General features: G+C 32.1%; 2 protein-coding genes across 8 annotated transcripts in view; both read left to right on the top strand.

Annotated features, from left to right (window-relative positions):
• Nucleotides 1-9207, top strand: part of LOC115881326 (V-type proton ATPase 116 kDa subunit a) — an 86300-nt gene extending 77093 nt beyond the window's left edge. For all 5 annotated transcript variants that reach the window (XM_030898761.1, XM_030898762.1, XM_030898763.1 and 2 more), the window contains 5 exons: nt 455-582; nt 651-880; nt 4394-4625; nt 6331-6502; nt 8566-9207. In XM_030898761.1, coding sequence (XP_030754621.1) covers nt 455-582; nt 651-880; nt 4394-4625; nt 6331-6502; nt 8566-8668 — 865 coding nt within the window. In that variant the 3' untranslated portion in view covers nt 8669-9207. The remainder of the gene's footprint in view (nt 1-454; nt 583-650; nt 881-4393; nt 4626-6330; nt 6503-8565) is intronic.
• A 7852-nt stretch (nt 9208-17059) lies between these two features.
• The window catches only part of LOC115881347 (glycerol-3-phosphate dehydrogenase [NAD(+)], cytoplasmic), a 46538-nt gene continuing 44833 nt past the window's right edge, over nt 17060-18764 (top strand). Inside the window, exons 1-2 of one of the 3 annotated variants that reach the window (XM_030898792.1) lie at nt 17060-17335; nt 17483-17660. In XM_030898792.1, coding sequence (XP_030754652.1) covers nt 17286-17335; nt 17483-17660 — 228 coding nt within the window. In that variant the 5' untranslated portion in view covers nt 17060-17285. The remainder of the gene's footprint in view (nt 17336-17482; nt 17661-18764) is intronic. The other 2 variants (XM_030898793.1, XM_030898794.1) reach the window with 2 other exon arrangements.

Raw genomic sequence — 18764 nt, 5'->3', positions numbered from 1 at the left:
ATCTTGTAAACTTCGCACTAAAAGAGGTTCTAAAAAGAACAATGTTCGACTGCAAGGTCTGCTAGTAAAAAATTTTAAGCTTAAAGTATCACAGCACAATTCATTTAAACAAAAAACTCTAATACAAAACTAAAATGTCAAAACAAATGACAATGTCAGGAAATAAATAAATAAATATGGCAACTTGACATTTTTATGATTGGTTCCGAATATATATATATATATATATATATATATATATATATATATATATATATATATATATATATATATATATATATATATATATATATATATATATATATATATATATAGGCTTTAGAAATTTCCTAGAATAGTATAACAAGATAAAAAATGAATATGTCTTTTTATGTTGTCAATCAATCTAAAACAAATAAAATTCGTAATTTAAAATTTAATTGTGATATAACTTATAAAAAAATTGTTGTTTTAGATACTTCAAGAACAGGCTTAGCATTATTTGTGAGTTCATTCCTCAAGTTATATTTTTGGTAGCGTTGTTCTTCTATATGGTTATCTTAATGTTTATTAAATGGACGAAATATTACGCTACACTAACGGGTGAGTAATTTCATTAGTTATTTTTAAAATATTAATCTAAACATGCTAACAATACGTATATTTTTTAGATACGCCTTTGGGTCCAAGATGCGCACCTTCTGTATTGATATCCTTCATTAACATGGTGTTGGTGAAAGACACGCCCTACGAGGCAGTCTGCGAAACGCCCTACATGTACGCCGGTCAGGGCGGTATTCAGATGTTTTTGCTTTTGTGCGCGTTCGTTTGTATCCCTTGGATCTTGCTGGCCAAACCGATCATGATCATGAGAAGCAGAAAAGAAACCAGCCAATATTCGGTAAGTACAATTTATAAATCTTAGAAAATAAATTATAATATTTATTTTCCGCTCTGTAAATGTTTTGACGTTAAATTGAAAATATTCTAAAACTGGTTAAACTTTGGTATAGAAAATTATACACAAAATGTGTTTAGAATTTCACGTATTCAAACAGCATAATATGTAGAGGTCATTTTCATTAAAATTGGCAAATTAACAGCGTCTCCAGTTAATCCAGAAGTCCCAGTAAGTGAAAAAAAAAATAAGTAAAGGTACACCAAAAGTACATTTTTAACCTAATACCATTGATAAATGAAAAAAAAAAGAGGATGTCCAACCTTGTGGGCGAATTCGTGACATAAAAGGTGTTCCGTGATGTTACTTCATGTCGATGACGCAAATTAATACAAAAATTCCTAATAGCAGCAAAAAATCAAACCTCTCGAAGCAATTTGTTTGTATTATACTCTGTCAAATAATAAAATCCTTGACAGTGATAGATGTTGTCTATCATTTTATATCTGAAGTAATGATAATATAATAATAATTTGAAGTAATTTCGATTTATAAAGAAATAAATTGCAAATTAATAAATTAAAAATTTCAGTCACAAATGATTACATACTAAAATATTATAAGTATAATCTGAAAAAAAATTCCATAAACTGAAAAAATCGGGTTGGGCTTTTAGTTTATTTACAAAATATATATTTTAACGTCTGTGTTAATAGGAACCACATACAAAAAATATTGGGTATATAAAAAACTATTTTTGAAGGAACTTTTTGCATTTATTATTATTAATATAATTAATGTACAAAAAAATGTTTTAATTGTAACGAAAATTTCGCTAGATTTTGCCTTTCCTATAATATCTGTATCAATTTTTCTTATTGTTTATATTTTACTGAACTTCGATAGTAATTCGCATCACTATCGCTAGTTGCAAGTTTAAATTGTTTAAATTTTATATCTAATTTAGTGTTGTCGAATTTAGATATGCAATTGTTACAAAATTTGTTTCAAGGTATGTAAGTTATTATTAACTATTTCTTAATTAGAAATAAGTAATTATTTTAACATTTTCTTTTGTTTTATTTAACTTGAAGGTACACTTGAATAAGCACAAATCTCAACAAATGATTGGTTATACATTTAAAAAAAGATACGATAAAATGCGATAATTTGACCCCCTTGGGGTCCCACGTTGGGCGCCAAATGGATAACCCACAATCTGCTGAGATTTGTGGCTTATTGAAGTGTATCTTGGAGTTAAATAAAACGAGAAAATTTTATTAATAAGAAAGTTATATAAATAATGACTTACTTTCTAATTAAGAAATAGTTAACAATTTCTTGCCTACCTTCAAATTAATAAAAATTTAAATATAGTATAATAGTCAAAATGTAACAAATGCATCTAAATTCAGTAACGCAAAATCAGATATTAAGAACCAATAACCTTTGTTATCATTAAAAATAACAATTAATAATCGATAAAAGATAGGCAACCAAAAATATTTAAACAATTTAAGCTTAAAAAGGATAAGATGTGAATTACTATCGAAGTCCTGTAAAATATCGACAATAAGAAAAATAGATACAGAAATTATAGGAAACGCATCGGCGCATAGTTAGTATGGAACTGAGCGAAATATTCATTACATAATATGGGGCATAGAAATTCGAGTAATTAAGACACACTACTTGTGACGACTTTTCTGTCGTTACCCAAATAGAATGAAAAAAGAATCCGTTGCTCAGGGTTAGAGGAAAGCTGGGTTCGTAGGTAAGGCTTCTGACTCACAGTGACTTTCTAATGTTGTTAAAAAATTAAAAAAATGATAATATGTAGGCTGCAGAGATTTTAATATTGATGTTAAGACTTCAAATAGGTATGGTCAAAGACAGTGAAAAGGGCGCCACTTACTTTGTTTATGAGAGTGGTAAAGTAAGAAACCAAAAAGAAAAATACAATATCACAACATAACTAAAATAAAGTAATCAACAGCATTAAGGGTCTATTCTGTTTATCAGGAATAAAAGTCAGAAATAACTACCCTACATTAAACATTTATTGAAAACGAACACAAGTATCATCAATTAGTCACAGTGATCCCAATAAAACCGCAAGTTATTTTAAATAGATTTGAATTTAGTAACTGTATTCTTTGAACTAAGTAAGCTATTTAATAAAAACAGGTGAAATTTATGTATGTCTCAATACGATGATGTTTCGAAACATGTCGTGTACAAAAACATTTAAAATGAATATGTGTTAATAATTTTCATATAAAATATCATAGCTAAGTAAGAGTGTACGAATCAAATTATAACTTATAATGTTAAATAAAAAATAATTTAGACTACAATATGTGGGATAAATAGTGATAATTTACCAGGTTATTAAATCTGTTGTCTCAAAAATTATAAAATAAAAGCGTACCTTGTGTATCAAACTTAAGACTTATCTGTATATAGTTTCTTATGATGTAAACAGGTAGGTAGGTATTCTCCAGACTAACAGAAGTGGATGCAGATGACTATGGCAGGAGAAGTCTTCGATATCAGCCAAAAGAACGATTGTAATGTCAGGAACACTGTCTTAAGGTCTGCCATAGGTCCATACAAAATGAAAGTGGGCGAAACATACAATAATTACTGCATTATTACTGCATACCATGTGGTAATTACTGAGTACCATGTGGTAGTTACTGAGTACCATGTGGTAGTTACTGAGTACCATGTAGTAGTTACTCTATAAATAAAAAATAGTTCTCAGGACAGATACTCAATAAAAAAAACAACTTACGGTCTGAAAATCAGCTTTACATAAATATATTCAAACCATATGCCGATCCAAACCAGTAATTAAATACTCAAATAAACGAAATAAAAAACGGAAATAACTGAAATAGAATTTAGTTAGATAGGGCTATATAAAATGGCGGATAAACTTACGGTGATCATTCCAAGAAGAAACCAAACAAATACGATCTATACTCTGGATTGTATACTTTACAAGGTTTTCAAATTTCCAAATCGGATACCCATGCAATCAAAATCGAAAAGTGGATTCAGAGTGCTTTTCACTGGAAAATTTGTCGGACGCCGAAACACGCGTCTTCTTCAGATCCAAATTCCCAGAAAAAAAGACCTTCTTCTCAGTTTCAGAACCGAACTGTAATAAATGAAGTTTGACATCTAGCGAATAGATGCGCTAATAAAAATTAAATATCGAGACAAGTGAGCTGTAACAAATGGAGTTTGGTATCTTTGGCATCTAGCAAATAGATGGCGCCAATACTAAGAAATTTAAATAAAAATAGATTTTTAAATTCAATTTTATTAAAAGAAATAAAAAATGCTACATACTAATCTACTGTTTATTTCAATGCATGTTTTTTTTTTTTAATTTTAGAGATCTATTTTTATTGCTTAAGTTGAACTTTACAATAAAAATTATTAAGTTTAGGTATAATAAAACACCGGATTTTGTAAATTTATCAAGAAATTTCTTAATTATTTAAGGTTACTCACAATCAATTAAACTCTGCCACTGAGAACGGTGACGCCGAACAACCTATTCATAACAACACTTCCCAGCCGCCTGCAGCCGCCCACGGTGGTGATGGACACGACGAAGAGCCCATGGGTGAGATCTTTATCCATCAGGGCATCCACACCATCGAATACGTCCTAGGATCTGTCTCGCATACCGCGTCTTACCTTCGTTTGTGGGCTTTGTCTTTAGCTCACTCTCGTAAGTATACACTGTTTTTTTGAACTAATATTTACATTCTCTTAATTTATCTCCAAGTCAAAAGATAGTTTTAATTCTGAAAGTATAAAAATAAAGGTGGCCCTTGGCTCTCATACACCAATCTAAAGGTGTAAATGTGTTCGAATCCTGCATCCGGCAAGTTATCAGCCTATTATTTTTAATGAAATAAAACTAGTTTGGGGTTAGTACTTATCCTTAAAATGAGTACTTGGGATTCACAATCCTGAGATAGTAATAGGCGGTTGGAACGTAGTGCTAGCCACATTACCTTCGTTGTATACTTAACGGCTTTAGCATGGCAATCCTGTACCTTTCTATTCCCCAGGCGTTAAGCTTGATTTTCATGCGTCCGTTACCCATTGATACGATGGTCCGACGGCGCTCTGATTGGTCATTGTGTTTTCGCGCCATTTTTCATCCGGAAATTTTTTACTTCAGCTCGTCAACGGAGGAAGATCGTTCAATAACGGACTTTTTTGACAAGTTTAATCTAACCTTAATAAAATTATAATAGTACAAGAGCTAGCAACGCCGGGAAAACGATAATTTTATGAAAGCTAGTTCTTTAATATATCTTTTGCTATGCTCTCTTGACCAAAGTGCGTGCCGTCTGGCTGCCGATAAACTACTGCGGTTCACTACTGCGCATCACATGAGAGAGTTGATAGGCGCATCATATGAGTTGAGATACAATGATGCGATTTTCACATTACTTTGCTATGATACTTTGCTTGATATTGAATAGAAATATGATGCGCAGTAGTGAACGCAATGTCTACCGGCAGCCAGACGGTCCGCACTCTGTTCAGGAAAGCATAATAAAATATATATTAAAGAATCAGCTTTCTTAAAATTATCGTTTACCCGACGTTGCTAGCTCTTGTACTAAACTAAAATTGTCCCTCGAAAACGTTGCTAGCTCTTAGAATATAGGTAAAACGAAATCGCTATGAAAATGAAAATATAAAATGACACCAATCACAAGCAAATCGTACATCCCATGAACGGAGGCATGAAAATACAATATTTTAGAAACTGCGTAATTTTCTAACCAATCGAAGTCTTTAAATTCAACCAATAAAATTAATATCGTATCATCGTATCGTCGGATAACGATTAGTTAATTTTTTTAGTACCCACAGTTTGTCAAAAAAATACATGCAGGGTGAGAGAAAAAATAAAACCGATTTTTTCACTTCCGGCAATTTTTTTTAAAATACAACCTAAAAAGCGGATCAAATTACATTTAGAATTCTTACATTAACGTCTTCTAACCATACCAGGTGAGAAAAGTGGAAAAAGTTAATACATAAAAAATTCGATTTTTTTCAAAGTATCCAGAAAATAGACAATCGAAATCTTTCAAATTAAATAACTCCAAAACTGTGCATTTTCGAACACACAGTTTAAATGGGGCGAATATAGAGCTCCACTAGCTCTATCCGTAGGGGCTTCACTGGTCGTTTAGCTACTTACCGTTTCCGAGAGGAAACATCTTATTTTTATTTACACCTTCTAAACACACGGATTTTGGTAGCTCGACCAGATTACATCCCTGGAAAATGTGACAAAATTTCAAGATGCAAAAAATGTGAAAGTTTAGAGCTCCCTTGAGTTTATTTATATCTCTGTGCTTTTCAAAAGAGCTTTGAAAAAGTTCTTACCGAAATTACATTTTTTACAGAACTCTCTGAAGTACTGTGGAGCATGGTACTGAACAAGGGATTGACCGTCGACGGTTGGACCGGCGGAGTGGCATTGTACATTATCTTCACCATTTGGGCGTCGCTCACTGTCTCTATTCTAGTCCTTATGGAGGGTCTGTCAGCTTTCCTGCACACACTCCGTCTTCATTGGTACGTCTTTTTTATTTTTCTCTAGTATTCTAGCATATTTTTATTGTATTTATATTTTATCGATATGTAATATTAAACTATTGTAATCGCAAAACATTTTCCGATGCATGGTCATCAATCATATCGACATTGACATTAAAGTCTATAAACTTGACATAAAATTTTGGCAAAAATGTTTAAATTTGTTGTATAATTTAAGATACTCGAGCAGCTCTTCATTTTACTTTATAGAGCAAATGATTGTAACAAATATTTAATTTAGATTAAAACTCCAAAAATTAGTTTAAACTGAATTTTATTATCGCTATGTTGGTCACATTGCGTCGTTTTCGTTCGCGTAATGTCAATCATTATTTTGTATAATATCGTATTGTTGTGAGTAATAATCGTAATCTTTTTGAGTAATTCTCGTTTTTGGTCTTTTTTTAAAAAAATTACTTTTAAGCACAAACAGTTCTTTTAAGAACTAAATTTTCCAGTTTTTGTATTGCATTTCTTGAAATTTGTGTGTTGAAAATATGCCGAAGCATTTAAACAGTCCAAGCAAAGAGCTTGTAGCTTCCCTGATAAACTATTTTGAACGAGAACATGACAATAAAGGTCCTTTATTACTGTTACGTTAAAAATGTCTTATTGTAAAAATTTAAAATTTGGATATTTGGCAACGTTGCGCCACCTGTAGGAATACTTCCTTCTTGTCATGGCTGCCGGCAACTGAACACTGTTTATATTTTATTCACAACAATAAGTTATTTATTCAAGAATTAAACAAGTTGAAAAAACTCGCGAGTGTTTTATTCAAAGAGACAAGCTAGTAGAGAATCAGTGCAACAATTACCCTTGACTGCAGTCAGAGAAGTAAGTTTGATTGATAAGCACGTTACACCACTTTCAAAGTTATTTCTACGTTAGTTTTTATTAAATTCTGTGATTATTAGTTTGTGTTTTAATAGCACCCTCTTACTTGTTATTACCACTTATGGCGTTGTTAGATGTACATCAATGAATAAATAACCCATTATAACGCTTCTAATAATCTTCATAATGGACTAGTTTTTGCCAATATGTAATAAGTAAAATTAGCTATAAAACAAATAAATCAATTAATCACTAAATATTAGTTATTAAATTAAAAATAAAACGTAAACTCATTAAAAAATTATATTATAAATATGTTGTTTGTCAATTTTAAATTATTAAGATTCGTCTCATAAATCCATCACAACACAATCTGGCAGCGCTGTCGCCATCGCTTGTCATTCAAAGTTGATCACGTGCATCGGAAATTGTTTTGCGATTACCATATATCGAGTGGTCCATTAGTGCGAGGAGTTCAATATCTTCATTGTTCACAAAGATATAAAAAAACTTATAGAAGGCAATGAAAAAGCAAATGATCTAGCTAGAAAAGGAGCGAACACTCCACTAACTGAACCAGACCCGTTCTGCTTTCCAAGTGGTAACCAACTCAAGGACTTGGAAGACTCCATCCGCAATCTGGAATGCGAATCTTGCAACGGTCTAAGACACTCGAAGAAGTTTCTGAGGGCTTACGATCAAGAAAAATCAAAGATCTTCCTGGGTTTAAGTAAGAACAATCTTCGGATTGTCACGGGGTTTTTAACAGGACACTGTCTCCTCAATGAACACCTCAGTAGATTGAAACTAAGAAGAAACGGCGAATGCAGATTCTGTGGGGAAAATGGGGAAACACCAGTACACCTCATCACTGAGTGCGCCGAGACGACAACCATTCGTGCCATGAACTTTGGTACGACTGATATTGGAGATGGGGAACTACCCTCTATAAAACCGTCCCAGATACTGGCTTTTGTCAAAGCCCTGGGATTGTATGATGAGTTATAACTCAAGAAAGGGGGACACAATAGATCTGTAAGGTCGCAGTGATTAATATCACTAACCTAACCTAACCTAACCCACTCATTCTAAATTCTGAAAAAACAATTACATATTTTTTTATATCTTTGTCAACGTCGACGATATTTGACTTCCTCGCCCTATTGGGCCACCCTGTATATTGATTTTTCTTCATTTTGTTCCAGGGTCGAGTTCTGTACCAAATTTTATTCTGGAAACGGATATGCCTTCCAGCCATTCTCATTCGAACTCATTCTCGATTCAGCTTCTCAATCCAAGGAAGAATAAGATAGTTAATGTTAATAATTTATAATATCGTTTTTCGTCTTAACGCATGTATGAAGTTTAAGTTTAATAAACCATTTTTAACATGTTATTACTTTTGACAATTATTACTCTTAACTATTTTCAGTGGCTCATTATAGTTACAGCTAGCAAGTGCTGTACTTAAATATAACTGATAATTATTAAAATTCGTGATGTGTAATTCTATATAGAGTTGAATGCGCTTTTGTATGTAGGGCTTAAAAAAATATATGCGTGCAGTAGGCATATGACAAAATTGTTATAGGTTTATATCTGAAATTTTTCAAACTATTTTTGATTTATGAAACGCATGCAGATTTTAAAATATCTATAGGCACTTATAAAATGCGAAATGATTAGATCCAGTTTGGAAACTTCCAAGAAACAATCCTATTAGAACTTGAATATTTGACAGAATATTTATTTCTATGTGAATTTTTAAAAAAGCGCATATATTTATATTAATTGGCATGTTAAAAATATCTGAAAATGTATTCATATAAAGAAAATATAAATGCTTAGTAACTGAGTTTTATGTTTCATTTATTCACCAGTTACTACTGGAATCTAAAGTTTTATGTATAGTGCACCGACAGTAACCGTTCGCGATATGATATCCGAATTATATTCTAAGAGTTTTCCTTGTAACAAGTGTAGGTATTACTTCCAAAAAATAACAACTTTGAAAATAGTTAAAGCGTTACCATCAAGTTATCATCGATGGCACGCCATGTGAATGTTGAATCCCTGCGCCATGAATTTATCCATGATTTTCAAATAATAAGTGATTATTATTTGCTTTCGAAAGCGTACAACGGCAGTTTTTTTACTTACTATTCTGTTGTATGTTGCAGAGATACTGATTTTATCAGTTTGCTTGTTGCGCCTTATTGTAACACCCAAATACCCTAGGCAACATTTTTTGCCACCCCTCTAACTAAATAAAACAGGAATTTTTTTAAACCTAACAAAGGCAATTACATACCCAATACAGGCATTTTCCACAGTAATTTTTTATCAAAACCACCCAATGATTTTTCTAGCTCTTTCATCTGTAAAGACTGAGAGTAAAATCATTGGGTGGCTTTAATAAAAATTTCCTGTGTAAAATGCTATATGAAATATAAAACCGCGAATATCTGCGAAACCTTTAAAAAAATTTGAAATACTCTAAATACAAAAAATATTCAGTTTTTAATTCTATATCTAATAAAAGAATAATATACAGGGTGTTCTATTTAAGGAGACGAAAACAAATTATATTATACTAGCGTGTACCAGCGACTTCGTTCGCGTCGAATTTATCATTTGTAATGGTGATGATAAAGCAAAGCAAGAATATCCATTAACATACAAACTGGATAAAATTTTCTCACATTTTTGTCCGCATAAGAAAAAACAATATGGCGATATTATTATATAACTTGGTAATATTTGAGGGGTAGTTTCATCTCGTTGGAATTTGGCTTTCGAAAAATCCGTTTGCCAAAAATAAGCTTTTTACGTCAAGCAGTTTAAGCAGAATCGTGGTTAAGAAATTATCCAACTATTTGGAACACCCTGTATGATTTTTTGAAAAAATTTCAAAATATGTAAAAAAATCAAATAAATTATTAAGCGTTTTCCCGCAAGGCTAACCGTTTTTTAAATAACAAATATTGTAATATTTGAGGGCGTTTTCGCCCTCTTGGAATTTGAGATTCGAGAAACCCCTCCTTATCGAATCTCTACACCCCACAGTCAATCCGTTTGGCAAAAAATCAGCTTTAAACGTCAAGCATTTTAAGCAGAATCGTGATTACTCAATGGTCATATTTTATGAAACACCCTGTATAAATTTATAAAAAATCTTAAAATATGTAAACAACAAAATAAGATATACGTGTTTAAGAGTTTTTCCGAAAAACTCACCGGTTGTTAAATAAAAAATATTTTAATATTTGAGGGGTAGTTTCACCCCCTTAGGATTCGAGTTTCAAAAAATCCATTCTTATCGAACCTCTACACCATAAAGTCAATCTGTTTTCCAAAAATCAGCTTTTTACGTCAAAAGCGCTTTAAGCAGGATCGTGATTAATCAATGACCAGATTTTTCGAAACACCCTGTATACATTTTTAAAAAATCTTAAAATATGTAAAAAAACAAAATAAAATATACGTGTTTAAGCGTTTTTTCGGAAACTTGACCGTTTTTTAAATAAAAAATATTGTAATATTTGAGGGGTGGTTTCACCCTCTTGGAACCGGAATTTCGAAAAATCTCTTCTTATCGAACCTCTACACCCTAGAATCAACCTGTATGCCAAAATTGAGCTTCTTACGTTGAGTGGTTTGAGCAGGATCGTGATTAATCAGTATGTCAGTCACTTAAGGATTTTATATATTAGTATAGATTTTCAAAAGTTTGGCGTAGAATTTTGAACACGCTGTATAATTTAAGATTACAATATTTATAGCAAAGTAAGTATAGACAATCTAAATAAAATAAATAACTAATATAGTTTTGATTTCAGGACAGTTCCGGTATTTCTAATATTTTTTTGAGAACGGATGAGAAATGTATATTTTTTATTTATTAATATCTCTGAAATTATCGAAATATATTTGTTCATATCTTAGGATTATGTAAAGTGATCTGAAAGGAACCCAAAAATGCAATAATATACAGGGTGTTCCGTTTAAAAAAATATCAACACAACAAAAATTACAACCTAACCACTCTGTAGAAGTTAAAATATTTTCTTGAAATACATCCTAGTACATACTTCGGGTTTGCACTTAAACAAAATTCCTTAGTTTTTTATTCTATGGTTATCTGTGCTTTCTGTTTTGTGTGTAATACATAATTTATTGTAGATTGCAACACTTCTTGTAATATATTTTCAAGTTGACTTTATTCACCTGATCAACAATTTCACAATCTACTTATTTATTGTCATAATTTTGTATATATTTTTTTCTCTGTCTGCGTGTATGTCTCACAGAATAAATATAAGTAGCAGCTTTCCTAATCCCAGTTTCCAGATTTAAAATAAAAATAATTTTTATACTAAAGTGCGTGCGCTTTCATAGCACCATATGTATCGGCTGTTGGAATTATCATTTTTGTAATTAATTAGACTTAAGATACGAACTGGTTCAGTAAATTTCCTATTTTTATTGATTAGATTGTGAAAACAAATAAATAGGAGTTGCTGGGCTAACGAAACATGATTTTGTTTATAAAATTTAAATATTAATATTATGAAATTTTGGAAAAATTTGAGCAAATGTCACATTCAAATTATGATTAACCATGTACCGGGTGGCCAACTTAACGAAGCACAACTTAAAGCTGTGCTTTAGAAGCTACTTTTAATCTGCTAAGTAAATCGGCCAAGAGAAATCGCTAGAAATTATTTTGAAATGCGAAAAATGTCCGATAGAGCTCACCCTTCGAATGGACGCATTCTTTAAATTTTATGTCCAATCAGAAAACGATATTTTTCTTTATTTTAATGGCAAAAGTAGCCACTGCAATTGGTTCCATACATACTTCGTCATTGTTTACAATGACGGATGACAGTTTGAAAATACTATGATATCAAACAGAAAAAAAAGTCTATCTACCACGGTAAGATCTAATAAGTGATAGTATAGTTCCGTTAACAAAATACAGAATTATGCTTATTTTACCAAAGGCATAGTTAACTTAATTTACAGAAAGCCACTTTATTTTATGAGATAGAGCCTAAATACGAGATAACAAGCAAAATAATAAATCTTTCCTTCATTACAATAGCTCATCTTTACGTGCATATTTCTGGGAAAAATTCCGTTTTCAGATTTGCCGTAAGAAATGCGCCCGTTACCTGACATTTGGCCGATCTCCTTTTTAGATTTTTTTCCAAAAGTACCGTTATTACTATTTAGTAGTTGATTCTAGGATACAGCCAGCTGGGCCACCCAAATGGAAGCACTTGACTCTAATGTAACCAAATATGTTTTATCTTAACAAATAAATGATAAAATTATTTTTATAATCCCTTGTGAAAAGAATCATATTCTTGGTATTTATGGTTTTAGATACATTACTAATATACTAATAATTCTATAAAGAGAAATCTTATATTTACACATTAATTATACAATTAAAGTCTGCCCGACGAGTAAGGGAAGATCCAAGAACCAAATGACAGAAAATACTATTTGCCTGTGAATTATGACAAACACAACTGTCACAGTCAGGGATACTTTCTTTAGACAGACCATAATTTATAAATGTACCGTATGATCGAAAAAAAATGGCGTCCAGTTGGCTAGGAAATGACGATCGATGACATTTCCCATATAAATTTACATATAAAATGACAGCGATCTTCATTTCCCAGCCAACTGGACGCCGTTTTTTCTCGATCATACGGTAGAAGTGTCGGTTATTGTAACCGTCAAAAGTCTGTCCAACGAATCAGGGAGGATATCGACAGATGGACATCCAGAAAATGACAGAAGATACAGTTTGCCTGTTATTTAAAATGACAGACATCCAAATCTGACTGTCAGGTATCCTTCCATTGAATAGACTATACTAATGATTTTCCACAGACTCTTACTGACAATTTAATCTGCTCAATTACCACCACACTTATTTTTGTAAAAGCACGGGACTATAAACTAAATACATTAATATGTGTTCTTCACTTGGTGACGATAAATCACAATTTGCTCTTGGTACTAATATAACTTTTAAAGCCTGTATGCTATAGCATTATCCTCATAGAAAAAAGATCTTTCTCGAAAGAAGGTTCTTTCTCGCTCTTTGCAACCGGTCATCTGCCGTGAAAGTTTGCCTAACCTAACCTAATCTTATGATCGAAAAAAAAACAGCGCCCAGTTGACTTGGAAATGACGATCGATGACATTCCCTATTTAATTGTACATATAAAATGTTTTTTTTTATCATATAATACTTTCTACATAAGCCATTCCTTCTTAGATCTTAAATCAAGCAATTCCTTTACTATTTTTTTTATGATTGGCCAATATCTTACTTAGGTAAAACTTTGATATCCTAGCAGTCTGTTTAATATGCAAGATTTTTACTAAATTAACAACCGTTTTCAATTTGAAAACTTAAATATTTACACTTTTTATTATACACTTTTGTATTGTCACATATAATAATATTGGTAATAATATATTCAATATATTATTTCAAACAATTAGCCTTTCTGAAAATCTGTAAAGTACAGTCTCAGTGTAAATATAGGATGAAAATACCTATTGTCCAGAAATCTACACAAGCCCAATGGAACCCAATTTCTCCAAAGCTATTTACATCAACTTTACAGAATATCGCCCAACAAATTAAATCGGAATAAATATATATAAACAAATATGACGAGTACCCGAATCCCGAATCATCCAGGATTCACTGATGACATTCCTAAGTGTTAACAACTCTGAAGAGCCACAACAAGCATAAGCAAAAAAACAAATAATAAGAATAAGTGTAAGAAATGTTTTAAGATGAATCTAAGGAGCGATATATTATTGGAATACTAAAGTGGGACCACCAAAATAGTGGACTAGACAGAAGACCCAGATAACAGTCGTGATTTACAGACTTAAATCGCTAAAATTGCAATGGGTAGGTTACCCAGCGAGAAAAGCTTATGAAAGATGGAACAAGAACGCAGAAACAATATGGCTTAAAACAGCAGAAGAACGAAACAGATCGGTGCAAATTAAAGAAGGATGTGCAAAATAGACGTTATTAATACACAGCACATAGTATTTCCAACAAAATGCCAAGACTTAAATATATTTCCATTCACAATTAAACAATAAACAGTAACGACCCCCAATGATCGCTAGTTTTGTGTTGCCCACAAAGCGTTGTCAGTGGTCAGTTTAAATCGTCTTCAATATTGAAGGAAAATATCACTTCACTTCGGATTCAACTTATAGTTACCATCAAGTTGAATTGCTATGACCTAGTGTCGAGATAATTGGAGCATTTGAAATGAAATGACGCATGACAAAATTACTGTAACTATTTCATGTCGGTGGGGCTTCAGCTCCACTACTTACTGTGATGTCAAAGCTGGGCCGCTTCCTTGAATTTCCTCGTAAACCAGTGATGATTCCAGTTATTTTCATACATTCCAATCACAGTATCCTGTGCTAAATGCTCCATATGTGTCCTGAAGTCGCCTGTTCGTATTTTTTTCTGATGTTTCTTAACTCGTATCTATTAGTAAGGATCTCTGGTATTCTTTTGCTTATCCTCAAAGTTGTTAAAGCCGTAAAAACTTGTAATTTTGTACTTCCGTCCAACCTTCTTTACTTTGTCACTGGTTTGTTTATAGCAAGGCATGCAATGTGGTTTCTCTATGGTTTTCTTGCTTGATTGACTAATCCCTTGAATTTCCTCCTGAACCAGTGATGAGAAATTCAAGTTAATTATTTTGCCTTCCAATCACTGTATCCTGTACTACATAGGAATTTCGTGGACTCGCCTGTTGGTAGTTTCTTTTTATGTTTCCTAACTCGTATTTGTCACGATCTCTGGGTCTCGCTAATTTAAGTTGCACCCATGATACTTTGTATCGTGAGTTGCACCGCACTCACATGAAGTTTTATAAACGCAGTTGTCCCGATTTTTTATATTTTGTGTACGTATTTTTGTTGCTTCTCCTCAAAGTTGTCGAAGCCGCAAAAACTCTTTTAATTTTGTACTTCTGTCCAATCCACTTTATTTTGTTAATTATTCGTTTATAGTTATAGTAAGGGATGCGGAACACTGTGGTTTCTTCATGGTTTTCTTACTTGATTGATGTTTTCTGACGGTCAATTTTTTAATGGTAGCCTAAATATCGGTGAAACGCCTATTTTGTTGTCCCTTCTTATATTCGTGATTTTTTATGTTAAAGAGTCTTCGGAATTGGAGATGCTTTTAGTCCTGTTAAACAGGTATCCGATATCTGATGATATTCTCCTGTATGTTGTTTAGTTTATACTTGATAATGGCATCGGCGCCTCGTTATGTAAACAATAAAAATTTGAGACAGTAAAAATATCACTGTTGACTGCACCCAACTTCTTTACAGGTGAATACATGGCTACATGTAAAAGCTCTGGAGTTTTAGGAATTAAATTAGTTTACACATGGTTTACACCTGAAAAGTCAGTGATGCTTCTGACTGAAGCATTGTGTTAATCAAAACAAATAAAGACAAAAGTCCGAAATTTTTTCACAAAGATTTCCATGGCACTTAAAGTGCTTCTCTCTTCAATTAGAAATTTTGATTAGAGTTGGAATTCTCTTCTAATGTGATTTTAACAGATATGTGAATTTCCCTTTCCCATTTACCCTTACAGAATTAAGTGAAAAAGATAAATGCTAAAAAATAATGATAATTTACAATGCGGACATTCTTCTTGTTAATCCTAAATTTGCATTTGCAAATTGATAAGTCTATGTTATGTTAATAAGTCTATGTAGTTTTCTGTGCTGCGAAGAAAGAAGAAGATCAAGAAACATCTGTATATTAGGGAATAGAGTGTTGGATCCAGTAGTTATTAGTTAAGGTATCAAATCAATTATTAGTTATGGTGTTCATTATCACTACTGAACACCTATTTTCTTTTCTAGAAGTCGTTTATTAAGGTAAATATGTGTAGGTAACTATCTCTTGGGCTTTCTGTTTCCTTTTTTAAGCTAAGTGTTTTGTCAGCATGTAGGTAAGTTGTTCTTTTTTATGTCGTCATTTTATACATATGTGTCTCTAGAGAATTACAAAATTTGTCTCTCAAATCAGGTAAATTTTGAATAGCAAGGTAGGTAGACTAATGTATTCTTTAAGGTAGACCAAACCTACCTGTATATCTTTCCTGCCAGCCCTTGATACAGGTAAATCTGTTACATTTTGTTTTCTTCTCTTTATCTGACAAACAGGCCTCTTGTCAGTGTCAGATCTATAGGCTAAATCGACAGTCAACAACAAAATTTTTTTTGGAAGAAACGTTTTGGAAAACCCATTTCAGTACCTAAGTACAACTTCTATTGCACAGACCTATGTATTTGGTTTATAATTATAACCAAGGTACGTATAGCAGAGTACCTATACTGTGTCCACAGAGAGGTCTATTAGGTCGAGTTTTTTCCTAAATTATTCACTTCCCAAACTTATTTATAGTCTATATTTTGGTCTTGTTACTTCGCGTATAAGTATGCGATGGGGTCTAGTATCCTACGAAACCATGTGATCTTGGTTTTACGGTAGATAATGCGTTTTAGAGTTTTTAAATTTTACGTCACTTACCGACCTACGATTTTAAATTCAAATATGGTTATTTCCTAACCTTTATGTTTTCCATAAACGTGGTATCTCGTTTAGTTCTAAACAGAAGTGGAAAAGTATTTAAAACATGCTTTTATTGTCGACCTTATGCCCCTATCACCGTATCAGTAAATCATCACATTAATAATATTCGCCTCGCCAGTCCCCTCTCAGACACAGTCTCGGTACGTAGCTGGAGCTGCTTATATCAGCTGTGTAATAAGTGGAACGATTCACGTTATTTTTCTGTAATTAGTTGTGACCCGAGTGATCCGATGGCCTGCCCAAATCCTAAACGAGTCTGTATAATTGGAAGCGGAAATTGGTAAATAGACCTTTCACAATTTCAATTGTTTGTGTGATGATTTTTATGTAACATAACCTCACTATCGATTAAGTAATTGCCAAACTAGTTGAAAAATCAAAATTTCTGAAATAACAACGAAAAACTAATATTGAATTATGAATGTAGGGGTTCAGCTATTGCAAAAATTGTTGGAAGCAATGCAGTCAAATCAAAAAACTTCGATGAAAAGGTTACTATGTACGTGTATGAAGAGATAATAAATGGGAAGAAGTTAACAGAAATTATCAATGAAACACACGAAAATGTGAAATATTTACCTGGACATAAACTTCCCGCAAATGTGGTAAGTATTTTAAGTGATAAATATGGCTAAATCATTTGCATGTGCTTCTTTTGGCTAGAATACTACACTGTTATGTAATTTATTATACAGGTGATAAGTTATTAATAAATTTATTTAATGTCAAGAAGATACTGACATGATTATACTATTTAAAAAAAAATATGTTTATTTCGAACCATGTTTAATTAATTAAAATTATTTAAACATTATAGGGAGACCAATTATTTCTTTATGTTAACCGCAGTTCATAAAATTGCAATTACAATGGGTAAAGCTAGATTTTACTTATTCATATTTATACCTCCTTATAATTTTATATCTTAGTAGGTAGGTAGAATTATTTTTTTAGGAAAATATTTATTTTTTATGTTTCTATTAAGAACTAAGTAATTCAGTTTTTTTATTAGCTGATGTGTCCTTCAAAAAAAAATATCTGTTTTAGATAAAATTAACATTAATCTTTCACATGTTCTTAGCTCAAGTAATTAAAAATTATCTTATATATACTTAATTATATACTTTTCTGGGATGTTTCACAGTTTTTTGAAATTTAGAAGTACTGATAATAGTTGAGCCATTTAATTATGTAAAATTCCAATATAGCAGTGAAATCTTTATTTCAATTTTCAATACTCTTCTCTTTGAATATTCTGTAATTTCACAAGTATTTAGTAATTTTTATTGAAAACTTTTGATTTGAACCTTGATTTTAAAAAATCATAAGTATGTTTGTAAAAGGATAAAAGAAATGAAAATTGAAAATTGTCATTTTTTTTTCACGAAAATCCGTCTGCCAATCTGTCCATTTGTCAGTCTGCCCGTCTGTCTGTCTGAGAACTCCACTGGGTACCTCTATCCGCTTGCCGAGTATGGTTCCAATCGACCCATAATTAAGAAAAATCCTGATGATTTCGTCCCTTTAGAGGCATCGGTTCGAAACGTCGAGGGCGTCATCCTGTAACCCGTCCCCAATTATGCCGAAATCGACCGACATTTTTCTTCAATATCAAATTTTTAGTCCTACCCTGACGAAAATGTAAACGAAACGTTGTATCCAACTTTGCAGGGTGGGATCGTGTGCACCATCGCTCACATAGCCTACCC

Source organism: Sitophilus oryzae, unplaced genomic scaffold (assembly GCF_002938485.1).
Source record: "Sitophilus oryzae breed Bouriz unplaced genomic scaffold, Soryzae_2.0 scaffold_1716_pilon_pilon, whole genome shotgun sequence".
NCBI classification, from domain to species: Eukaryota; Metazoa; Arthropoda; class Insecta; order Coleoptera; family Curculionidae; genus Sitophilus; species Sitophilus oryzae.
The sequence above is the reverse complement of the archived record's forward strand: the minus strand, read 5'-3'. Positions and strand labels throughout refer to the sequence as shown.